The 13,303-nt window shown below is 32.9% G+C and overlaps 1 protein-coding gene across 4 annotated transcripts in view; it reads right to left on the minus strand.

The window, feature by feature from the left end:
* Positions 1-1,753: 1,753 nt before the first annotated feature.
* LOC112610401 (complement factor H-related protein 4) overlaps positions 1,754-13,303 on the minus strand; it is a 42,303-nt gene continuing 30,753 nt past the window's right edge. For 2 of the 4 annotated variants that reach the window (XM_025363926.1, XM_025363921.1), the window contains exons 6-10: positions 12,692-12,889; positions 7,643-7,825; positions 5,643-5,819; positions 5,175-5,357; positions 1,754-2,163 (exon numbers count right to left, since the gene is read on the minus strand). In XM_025363926.1, the coding sequence (XP_025219711.1) occupies positions 1,967-2,163; positions 5,175-5,357; positions 5,643-5,819; positions 7,643-7,825; positions 12,692-12,889 (938 nt within the window). In that variant the 3' untranslated portion in view covers positions 1,754-1,966. Of the gene's footprint in view, positions 2,164-5,174; positions 5,358-5,642; positions 5,820-7,642; positions 7,826-12,084; positions 12,197-12,691; positions 12,890-13,303 lie in introns of all 4 variants that reach the window. The other 2 variants (XM_025363967.1, XM_025364044.1) reach the window with 2 other exon arrangements.

Consider the following 13,303-nt stretch of genomic DNA (forward strand, 5'->3'; position numbering starts at 1 on the left):
ATTAGTTGATTCTCACACTGCTAATAAAAGCATACTTGAGACTAGGTAATTTATAAAGGAAAGATGTTTAATGGACTCACAGTTCCACATTGCTGGGAAGGCCTCACAATCATGGCAGAAGGTGAAGGAATAGCAAAGGTACATCTTACATGGTGGCAGGCAAGAGAATTTGTCCAGGGAAACTATCATTTATAAAACCATTAGATCTCATGAGACGTATTCACTACCATGAGTAGGGTATAAGGGAAACTGCCCCCATGATTCAATTATCTCCACTTGGCCCCACCTTTGATGTGTGGGGATTATATAATTCAAGGTGAGAATTGCGGGGGTAGGGGGGACACAGCCAAACCATATAAACAATTATTTTTGAAATTTTATTTATGATATATGTTGATGAAGTAATGTTAGTCACTGGAATTAATAAAACAATTTTTTACTTTTTATTCACCAGTCTCTGCAAACCTGTTATGTGAAAACCCAGTTAGATTTGATAGCTTACCTCATTCTTCAGTCTTAAAAAGTTATTCCTAGCTTTAGTCACCAAAACCTCAGTCTAGCAATTAATATTTCTCATGCTGTAGAGGACTAGATCATTATACAAGTTCATGCTTTCTTCTCTATAACCAGGAAAAATGTTGGGGAAGGGAACTTTGTTTTCTTTTCTTCTTACCCTGCAACTTCTCACTAAGCATATGCTAACTGGGGGCAAACATCTATTAAAGTGAATACAGATTTCAATTTGTTAACAGGGAAAAATAATCTTTTAAAAAAAATCCTTATATACAAAAAAAATCAAGTACAGAACAGAATGAGAGTAAATATAAATAATCCAAATAGTTAGTAGTTATTAACGCAATAACAGGAGAAAAGACAAAAAAAATCTGAAGCAAAACAATAAGAAATACAAAAACCACATATGAAGAAACTTTTAAAATATTTGTATTAAGAAAACACAAATGTAGCCTTAAATAAATCAGAAACAGAATTATTTCCTTAAATAGGAATTTTCAGCATCCTATTTATTTATTTATTTATTTTTAAGACAGAGTCTCACTCTATTGCTCAGGCTGGAGTGCAGTGGCACTATCTTGGCTCAGTTCAACCTTAGCCCCACTGGTTAAAGTGATTCTCCCACCTCAGCCTCCTGAGTAGCTGGGACTACAGGTGCACGCCACCACGCCCAGCTAGTTTTTCCTATTTTTAGTAGAGACAGGGTTTCACCATGTTGGCCAGACTGCTCTCGAACTTTTGACCTCAGATGATCTGCCTAGCTTGACCTCTCAAAATGCTAGGATTAGTGTACCTGGCTTCAACATCCTAAAGTGTCAGCATTGCCCAAGTTAATATATACATTTAATGCACTTCTGGCTGTATTCCCAATGCTCTGAAAGGGTTAGCAAAACCTCTTTTCTTTTTTCACACGAAAATGATAATAATTCACCTTCTTCAGTACTACTTCCTTTAAATCATGATAATGATATAATGTCAGTGTTTGACAGGAAACACTACTTTTAATAAAAATGGCCCTATTTGGTTAACTGCATCTAGAGGACCATGGCTGCAATAAGGGAATACTATAGTGTTTTTATTTTCACTTACAACTTTAATATCTAATTTTATGGTATTGTTACTTCCCCAAATAAAGTCTAAAGTCATTTTGTTTCTATGTCTAGGTATACTATACAATACGCAGAAAGCCATTCAGTTATCTGTTTCTATAGTTACTAATTCATTGATAAGAAGTCCAATATAAGGCTAGTTTTTATTATTTTAGTACAAGCATAAGCAATAATTTAGTTTAACATATTTTTGAGAACATATTAAGTTGCAAATTGAAAGTATTATTTTAATTTTCTTTGAAATAAAATAGAAATTACAACAATATCAGAAGCTATCTTTGCAAGCTTTGAGACTACAAGAGTGAGAAGTGGAAGCTGGACATACATTTAGGGTAACAATGCTCTTATTCGCATCTGGGATATTCCAGTATCCCTTCCCAACACACAGCTTGAAATGATAGAATTGATGTATTTGCATTATATCCCAATTTGCACATAAATTCGATGGTATCCCCTGTTTTTGCATAATAGTTTCTGTCACTTTTTCCTTTTAACTGTATGTTATTTTTATTCATGTTTTCTTCAGTTATTATACATGGATCTGAAAGCAGAAAAAATCAATTAACAATCATAATCTTCCCTTTCATGAGCAAATAAAATGCATCCTAATGAACACTTTAGGGTAAAATAAAATTATAAAATAATCCAAATAGTTAATAGTTATTAACTTGTGCTACATACTGACTTTAGCATTTTACAAATACAGTAAGTTCAGTTGCACTTCCCCAATGTCACAGCAGAGATCATCAGGTGAGGGTGATAAACGTGGACTCTGGCAGTCTTTCTCTAGAACCTGAACTCTTCTTCCCTAAAACATGTTATGTCTACCCTAGTGACTTCATATCAAAAAGGATTATGCTAATACATTCTGTTGGAGTCTTGGTTATTTATCCTCCTTTCCCCTCTATTCGACCAGCCATGACTACAAACACTCCAAATGTACTCACATTTTGCTAGTTTAATTCTTTGTTTCTATTTTTCTCTTATGCCCATGATGTAGAAACAGAACTGTAGAAAGCTAAATCTTTCTAATAGTCATCTATTAAAATGAAACTCTCTCTACATACATACATACATAAATATACCTCAATACCTATCAATTATATCTCTATATATCACCATCATCTATCCCTGTCATCTTCATTTTCTATTTTAAAGAGAGGCAAGGATAAGCACACAAGAGTTAATTTGAATCCCTACATGATTATGGACAAATTACTCTATCTCACTCTGCCTTCATCTGTAAAATCGGTAAGATAATGTTACTTCCACATATGGGTTTTCTTTTATAAAATTCTTTTTTAAAAACATTTATAATTTTTTTTTTTTTTTTAGTTCCAGGGTACATGCGCAGGATGTGCAGGTTTGTTATATAGGTAAATGTGTGCCATGGTGGTTTGCTGCACCTGTCAACTCATACCCTAGGTATTAAACCTAATTCTTACCTGATAAAACTTTCAGTTCTTAAAGATATCATTCACTCATCTATCTCTTCTTTTGACTCAAGTATTCTGCATTCTAGTTGAGCCCTTATTAGCATTAGTATTTCTTTAGAAATTTCCCCAATCATATTTTAATACATCTTTCAAGCACTTACTTAAATAAATTTCTTAACATAGTACATATCACTTCTGAAATCCAAAAATTTTTAAGAGCTCTTCAATACATTCAGGGGCTGCTTACAATTCAAAAATAAATATTATTCAAACTCTAAATATTCCTCCAAACATATTTTCCAAAACTTTCTAAAGTTTCCTGCTGCCCGGGAAAGTTTTCCTCATTGCTTTAAGATGCCATATGTGTATGTAATATTTTCCATAAGGAAAATATTTCCCGAGAATTCTCTGCTTGAATGCTCTTTGCTTCTTTATTTTTGAAGACAGAAAGTCTTGCTTGTATCATGGAACTGATCTTATATCTTTAGATAATTATAATCCTTTCCTGTTCTTGACTGTGAGAAGAGGTAACGCTTTTGCTGTGAAACGCGTCTTAGGAGTGTCCATATCCTCAATCAAATTTAAGACTCAGAATTTATCTCTGAAACCTAACACTTTTCTATGAAATCAGGTTTGAAGATACTTGTAAACTATTTTGATTTGAGGATACTAATTTTCCTCTGCAGTCTTGCCACTTGCATAGTTTGGAGCTCAAACTTGGACACGATCATCTACAGAAGTGGTTACATAAATAGGGGACAATAATTAACGTTTAGCCCATTTTAGGATCAGCCAAAATATCAATGTCTTCAGTCAATATGAAAGGTAAAAGGTAGCATAGCATCAAAATAAAGGAAATGAGTCACATCACATAAAAGAATTGCTTGTATCATCCTGTACTTAGGAACTTGAGCACTTGAAAAACTCATGAACTTACAGTTTAAGAGCTGTGATAGGAATAGGTTATCTGATATGCAAGGCCTGATGGATATCCCAGGGCTCTACCTCATAGGCTAGAGGAAACTTGTGGCAAATTTTCTGTTAGGTTTTCTTGTTGTTGCCATAATTATTGTGGCTTTTATTTTGAATTGTGTTGCTTTAAGTTCATAGGATTTGCGGGACAAAATTCTGAGAGTATACCTATATTGCAGACTTAAGGGGTTTTTAGTGTATTCATTTTGATTCTGGTATAAGGGAAGGGGAGAATAAGGTAAAAATGGAAACACATTGGGTTATGGAAATGGCTGTAGTGCCCATTAATTTCTTTCTTGCTTGCTAGGAATACTGATAAAATATAAGTAAGAATAATAATCGGAGAAAGAACTTCTCAGGTTAACCAGGTATGTGTTCTATCAGGAAGAATTTCATGTTTTCAAGTAGGATTTAATAGTTCGTGGTTTTTTGAAACAATGTTTTCAAAACTGTTTGAAAACTCTTCACCTAAGTTTTAATAATGTGAAAATGATCACTGTTGTTAAACTGAGATGCTGCATTTCATATGTACGCAATAAACAGATGTTGTTCTTGAAGAATCATTGTATTCATTAACAAATTGCAGACTCTGAACATTCTTGTTTGTTTTTTTTTCCTCTCTTTTTCTTTTCTTTTCTTTTTCTTTTTTTGAGATGGAGTCTTGCTCTGTCGCCCAGGCTGGAGTGCAGTGACGTGTTTTCAGCTCACTGCAAGCTCCGCTTGCCGGGTTCAAGCGATTCTCCTGCCTCACCCTCCTGAATAGCTGGGATTACAGGCACGTGCCAGTATGCCTGGCAAATTTTTATATTTTTTTGTAGAGATGAGTTCACCATGTTGGTCAGGCTGATCTTGAACTCCTGACCTCGTGATCTGCCTGCCTTGGCCTCCCAAAGTGCTGGGACTACAGGCATAAGCCACCACCCCAGGCCAACATTCCTGTTTTAAAACAGAAACTTGGTCATTGTTTACATGGAATTTTCCAAGTTTATACACATATATTAAGATCTGAAAGGCAAACATTCAGCAGAATAGCTGTTTGTGAACACAGTTCTAGGGTAATAACCCATCAAAATTCTAGTATCAATAAGCACGTATCAAACTTATTACTCTGATTTTCTCAGAATCTAGAATATTAAGAACTTACTTATGCATCTTGGTGGCTCTGACCACTCTCCATTACTACATGTTACATATTGAGAACCCTGAAGTTCATAGTAGGACTGGCATTGGTACTCGACTGTTGACTGTGGCAGATACACTTTTTGCGGGAAGGACTTGGTATCTCCATTGCTAATAGGTGGAGGAGGCCCACACTTTTCTGAAGAATCTGAAAAAGAAATATTTTATATGTGGTGAAAAATCAACAGTTTTATCAGACACTTTTTAAATAAAGCTTTTCATATATTCTCAACTGTGTCTTATTTGATTTCTTAGGAAGACATTTGCATTTTCAACCTTGTTTTTTTTTTTGTCTCAAGATAATTCACACTCATATGAGGACTACATATATATGTATATATATGTACACACTTATATGTGTACATATACATATGTAGTTGTCTATTATTTTATTTAATTCTAATAAAAAGAAATACTTGAATAAAATACTTACTATAGCATGTTGGCAAATGCGACCAGCCATCTTCACCACACACTATGGAACCTGTGGTGTTTCCATATCTGCTTTCATATCCATCATAGCATTCATAGTCCAATGTGTCATGGAGCTTAAACCACATGCCATTACTCTTGGCTCTGGAATTCTCCAAAACAGGCGTATCACAAAATTCTGAAACAAAATAAAATTGAGGATTGCTTTTCTATGCCATATGATGTACAGCTCAACTAAGAAAGTTTCATTATAGGAATAAAATTTACCAATCAGTGTGTGCTAATAAATTGAGTACTGTTAAAAAATAGTCTGATAATCAGTGCTTTTTGTGCTATAATAGTTAACTACAATAGTTAAATATATTTCTCTCTATATATTCTTCTTATCATTTAAATTCTGTGAAAACATACTAAGAACATTTAGTCAGTCCTATTTTTATCTGTGAAAATCTCATTGGCTGTTATTAAAGTCTACTATTACGATGCTACAATGTAGTATTTTAAAGATGATAAAATTTTGTGAATTTAAAACATGGTGAACCCCGTCTCTACAAAAAATGCAAAAATTAGCTGTAATCCCAGCTACTCAGAGGGGTGAGGCAGGAGAATGGCTTGAATCCGGCAGGCGGAGCTTGCAGTGAGCTGAAATCACATCACTGCACTCCAGCCTGAGAGACAGAGGGAGACTCCGATTCAAGAAAAAAAAAAAAGAAAAGAAAAGAAAGAGAAAAATAAAAAATTTTTGTGATTTTAAGCTTTGTGAATTTTAAAGATGATAAAATTTTGTGAATTTAAATGTAACTATTTATGTATTTATGTAACTATTTACTAACAGTAAGGGTGTATATGTTAGATAAAAATTATATTAATTAGATATAAGCTCTATACAAATTTATGAAGCAGCCTATCGCTTATTTTACAAGTTTTAATGTAGATCATTTATCAAAGCTGAGTAAAATTGAAGTATACACTTTACACAGAGTCCAGGATAAGCATAGAAATAGTAAACAGTATTCTAGAAATGTAGGAATTGATACAGTCTGGAAAACCTATGGTAACTTTGAGATAATCACTGTGTAAGTATATCTTTCTTTTTTCCCACTTAGCTTAATATTTTTGAGATTCATCCATGTTGTATTATGTATCAAGGTTCCATATTATCTCATGGCCAAAAATAGTTGAATTGTACCCTTGAAAAAGAAGTGGATTTTGGAGTATGTAAATTATACAACAGTCCTCTGGGTTAAAAATACATTAAGCAATTTATCTTTAAAACTTTTTGTGAATATCTAAAAAGGAAAGAAAAAAATCAAATTTTGGCACTGAAAGACTTCCTTTGTTCATTATGCAATCTCTTTATCATAATAAGTAAAGGTCGAGCATGTTCAGAGAACTTTACGTGTAAGGAATCCATTGGCAAGTATGAGGTTTGTAAACATTCAACCCACCCACCTACCCTTTTCCTTTACTTGTTTTCTCTGTAGTAAACAATAGGCTGGAGATAATTTTTTGATTGGATATCCTCAGTAGCATCATCGATACAAATTATTAAGGTCTGATTCTCCTGATGCTAGCAGAAATTCAGAATTAAGGATTCATTTCTCCCCTGACATGTACATCTTTTCTGAGTGTGAGCAAGGAATACAATACAAGCAGTTGATAATTTTGAAATACAAATAAAGACAAAAGAACAAAGTTTTTATTGGCAACTAATACATTTTGCTGATATTCCCATGCAGCTGCCTAACTAGTCTGTACATTATAAGATTGCTTTTATGTAAAGGCAGATTGAGTTGTAAGAGATGAAATGATCATCTTCCCAAGTAGCCATTACTCTAAAAATGCAGAAGACTTAGTCTGGCACAGAAGTTAAATGGTATTAGAAGTATTTGTATCTCTTTACTCCTAAAAGTGTTTTCTATATTTTTGAGTAAAACACTATCATCTCAACGAGAGGAAAGAAGCTGACAGAAACTGAATGGAAATATGTAAATCACTTACTAATGCAAATTGGTTGTGCTGACCATCCATTTTGCAAACATGTAATTGATCCTGAAGAATTTCCATCTGCTGTTGCATATCCTGGTTTACATTTATATTGCATTTCTTTATTTAAAATATAAATAGAGGAAGATTCAGAAATAAATCCATTTTCAATTTCTATATCTGATTTTGAGCATGTTCCTAAAATAGAAAAAGTGGAGAAAAAATACGTATTTGTTGAATACTTCTTTTATAGAAGGGAACAAGTACAAACATGGCAATATGGCAAAACAATGAAACATTTGTTAATGAATTGAAAACAGCAAAACTGGAAGTTTCCTAAACATCAGTGTTCTTAAAAGGAAACCACGAATTTTTGAAGGAAATGTTGAAAACACAGGGAAAGGCAGAATAAAAGCAAAGAATCCTTGAGACTGTCAACAGAGTTGTGGCAGGCCTTGAAAAATGCAGATCTACCAGACTCTCAAGTCCCTAATGATATTTTGGAAGACTTTCTGGCTACTTTGCAACAACCTAAGTATTTTTGGTACTATTAAGGTATCTTACACCTCGTTAAGTCAAATGATATTTCCCAGGCAAAGATAATGTACACACTGCTACCACAGGCAAGAAAGTAATTTTGTAAATCCTTTATCTCCAACAATTGAAAATGGTTGTCATCTTAAGTGGGTGCTTAAACACATAGAGACGTGGTATTTGAGAGGAATGTGGAAATGTAAACAGAAAAAAGAAAGCAAACAAGATTGCCAAAAGAAGTTCTAATACATTTGTAATGTGTTTGTTCTTTATATATTAGTAATGTATGTGTTCTACACATTACTAATGGGTATATGCATAAGATATTAATTATTTTAGTAATGTTATGTTCTAAGATATTAGTAGTGTACATGTTCTTTTCTAATTAGTAATTAGAAAAAAATGTAAATGGACCAATTTTACTATCTGAAAGAAAAAGAAATCATGTTATAGATGATACATATTTATAATATAGCATTTGTCATAATCATGAGTTTTCTGATCTATTCTTGCCGACTTTCCTATTAATCTCCTCCAGTCTCTAAACTACAGTGTTCAGTTTCTCTTGTTAACAATTTTATTTTCAATATCTATAAAGTACTTGACACACAACAATATTTATTAGGCAAATTAATGATAGAGTTGGTGCCTATGGCTTAGGCTATTGTTGGGGATAGTTGCTCCTACAAGCTGTAAGGAGATTCCCATTGTCTTTCATCTCAATTATATAATAATTATCATGCGGTTTCTATAATGGAATGTTTTGTAAATTGCACGTGATGCACGAAAACGACTTTCAGAGACTCCTTTGCCTAAAAAGTGAAAGTCAGCTATAACAGAAGATGAGTCTTAATTTAAAGCAACAGATCACTAACTATAACAATAGATGTCATATAATTGTGAGAGATGTACAAGTGACCTTTGAGCAAGCGTTATATTTATTGTTTTAGCTAATGCTATAATTTTATAATCTACTTTAATCAATGCATTTAGCATGATTTCAGTATAAATACTGAAGCAGTGTTACTTTCACCTGTATTTTATTTATTTTGTGTTATTCATGACTTATATTTCTATTGTTACTTAACTATTAAGTGACAGAATCCACTCATTATCCAGAAATTATAAATATATTCATACATCTTTGGAACTGAAAACTAGCTAGGCTTCTACTTAAAAATGAAAAAGATATATATTTAGCTTGAGAGTTGATATACAAAATTTTCCTGTTAAAGGTCTAGATCTCAGATAGTTACGGACATACTGGGATCTCAAACGAGTGGACTAACTGCCACGAATGCATCTGGGAGGAGGAGACCAATCATCCTCTGTACATGAAACTGTGGTCTACACATTTGGAAGATGGTAGTCGGGACAGACTTCAGCTTTTACAGATTGACCCTGTCAATATGTCCCTTCATATTTTGTGTTATATCCATTCTCCAAATAACTGAGAATACATTGTCCTAAAGACCATAAAATGATTGAAAAGTAAATTAGAGACATGAATTTAATCAAAATAGTATATTAAAATAATTTTTAGAATATTTAAATAAGACTGCATCAATACTCAAAAATAATGTATAACTGAAGGAAAACTAAAGCTACTCTAAATGTACAAAAAAGTCAGTATTCAATGTTACTTATCTTTAATTTTTATAAAATATGTTTAGATTATATATGTATTCTCCTAAAGTTCCTATATTTATCTCTCATGTGATTTTCATGAAGATCTCATAACAGAAAAAATCCATTTTGGTCTTTTTGCTTGAACAACTCTTTCCTTGGTACCATTTCTGTCATATAAGACAATGTAATCATTTATTTGCTCTTCTCTCTCCATTCTTTGCAAGTTTTATGCACATATTGTTGTAAAGAGGTTTACTTACTGAGGCANCAAATTGAATTGAAAGAGATGGAATGATCATCTTCCCAAGTAGCCATTACTCTAAAAAGGCAAAAAAGGCTTAGTTTGGCACAGAATGTTAAATGATATTAGAAGTATTTATATTTCTTTACTCCTAAAAGTGTTTTCTATATTTTTAAGTAAAACACTATCATCTCAAAGAGAGGAACGAAGTTGACAGAAACTGAATGGGAATATGTAAATCACTTACTAATGCAAATTGGTTGTGTTGACCATCCATTTTGCAAACATGTAATTGATCCTGAAGAATTTCCATCTGCTGTTGCATATCCTGGTTTACATTTATATTGCATTTCTTTATTTAAAATATAAATAGAAGAAGATTCAGAAATAAGTCCATTTTCAACTTCTATATCTGATTTTGAGCATGTTCCTAATAGAAAAAGTAGAGGAAAAAAAAATTTGTTGAATACTTCTTTTATAGAAGGGAACGAGTAAAATCATGGCAATATGGTAAAACAATGAAACATTTGTTAACACATTGAAAACAGCAAAACTGGAAGTTTCCTAGACATCCATGTTCTTAAACCATGAATTTTGAAAGAAAATAGTGAAAACACAGGGAAAAGCAGAATAAAAGCAAGGAATCCTTGAGACTGTCAATAGAGCTCTGGCAGGCCTTGAGGAGGAATGCAGATCTAGCAGACTCTCAATTCCCTAGGACTTTTTGGGAGAGTTTCTGGCTACTTTGCAATAACCTGAATCTTTTTGATGCTATTAAGAGATCTTAGACTTCATATAGTCATAATCCATTTCTCAGGCAAAGATACAGTGCACACTCCTACCATGGACAAGGAAATAAATTTGCAAATCTTTAGTCTCCAGAAAATTAAAATAATTGTCATCTTAAGTGGGTCTTAAACCCATATAGACATAGTGTTTGAGAGAAATGTGGAAATGTAAACAGGAAACAAACAAACAAACAAGATAGCAAAAATAAGTTCTAATATATTAGTAATGTATATGTTCTTCATATATTATTGTATATGTTCTATATGTTACTAATGTAGTAATTATTTTAGTAATGTATATGTTCTAAGATATTAGTAATGTGTATGTTCCTTTTTAGTTAGTAATTAAAAAATGTAATGGACTAATTTTACTATCTGAAAGAAAAAGAAATCATGTTAAAGATGATAAATATTTATAATATAGCATTTGTCATAATCATGAGTTTTCTGATCTATTCTTGCCTACTTTTCTATTAATCTCTTCTAACCTCTAAACTACAGTGTTCAGTTTCTCTTGTAAATAATTTTATTTTCATATCTATAAAGCACTTGACACATAACAATATTTATTAGGTGCATTAATGATAGAGTTGGTGCCTACAGTAGGAGAAAAAGGGACTTTTCTTTCAGAGACTTAGGCTATTGTTGAGTACAGTTGCTCCCACAAAGGTGTAAGAAGATTTCTATTGTCTTCCATGTCAATTATATCATAATTATCATACGGTTTCTATAATGGAATGTTTTGTAAATTGCAAGTGATGCACACAAACAACTTTCAGAGACCCCTTTACCTAAAAAGTGAAAGTCAGCTATAACAGAAGATGAGTCTTAATTTAAAGCAACAGAACACTAACTATAACCACAGATGTCATATAATTGTGAGAGATGTACAAGTGACCTTTGAGCAAGCCTTATATTTATTGTTTAATTAATACTATAATTTCATAATTTACTTAAATCAATGCATTTAGCATGATTTCAATATAAATACTGAAGCAGTATTACTTTCATTTGTATTTTATTTATTTTGTGCTATTCAAAATTTATATTTCTATTACTTGACTATTAAGTGACAGAATCCACTCATTATCCAGAAATTATAAATGTATTCATACATATTTGGAACTGAAAACTAGCTAGGCTTCTATCTAACGATAAAAAAGGCCTATATTCAGCTTGAGAATTGCTACACAAAATTTTCCCGTTAAAGGTCTAGAATCTTAGACAGTCACGGACATACTGGGATCTCAAATAAGTGGACTAACTGCCATGAATGCATCTGGGAGGAGGAGACCAATCATCCTCTGTACATGAAACTGTGGTCTGCACATTTGGAAGACCGTAGTCAGGACAGACTTCAACTTTTACAGATTGACCCTGTCAATATGTTCTTTCATATTTCGTGTTATATCCGTTCTCCAAATAACTGAGAATACATTGTCCCAAAGACCATAACATGATTAAAAAGTAAATTAGAAACATGAATTTAATCAAAACAGTATATTAAAATAATTTTAGAATATTTAAATAAGACTGCATCAATACCCCAAAATAATGTATAACTGAAGGACAACTAAAGCTACTACTAAATGTTTGTACAAAAAAGTCAGTATTCAATGTTACTTATCTTTCGTTTTCATGATAAAATATGTATAAATTACATAGGTATTCTCATAAAATTCCTATATTTATTTCTCATGTGATTTTCATGAAGATCTCATAACAGAAAAGATCCATTTTGGTCTTTTTGCTTGGATAACTTTTCCCTTGGTACCATTTCTGTCATATAAGACAATGTAATCATTTATTTGCTCTTCTCTCTCCATTCTTTACAAGTTTTATGCACATATTGTTGTAAAGAGGTTTACTTACTGAGGCATGGGACTGTTGGCAACCACCCATCTTGTGTGCAATGAATGTAATCCCAGTAACTTCCTGAAGGAGTCACAAAATTTGCATCACAGTAATAGGAGTAAGATTTTCCTGCAGCTACTGGAAAGTATGGTCTACGTATAGTCTCATAATACAGACCTCCATGTTGAATTTCTGGAAACTCACAAGGTTTCATTACTTGTAACAAAAAACAAAAATAGTATAAATAATGTTTCACTGTAACAGACAATGATATAAGAGATGACTGTTTTGATTATGTTACCTTCCACATAAAGGGCTTTTTATTTCTTTTCTTTTCTTTCTTTCTTTTTTTTTTTTTTTTTGAGACGAAATTTCGCTCTGTTGCCCAGGCTGCAGTGGTGCGATCTCGGCTTACTGCAACCTCCGTCTCCCAGGTTCAAGCAATTCTCCTGCCTCAGCCTCCCGAGTAGCTGGCACTATGGGCACACACCACCATGCCCATCTAATTTTCGTAATTTTGGTAGACACAGGGTTTTACCATATTGGTCAGGCTGGTCTCGAACTCCAGACCTCAGGTGATCCACCAGCTTTGGCCTCCCAAAGTGCTGGGATTATAGGTGGAAGCAACCG

Source organism: Theropithecus gelada, chromosome 1 (genome assembly GCF_003255815.1).
Source record: "Theropithecus gelada isolate Dixy chromosome 1, Tgel_1.0, whole genome shotgun sequence".
In the NCBI taxonomy this organism is placed as follows: Eukaryota; Metazoa; Chordata; class Mammalia; order Primates; family Cercopithecidae; genus Theropithecus; species Theropithecus gelada.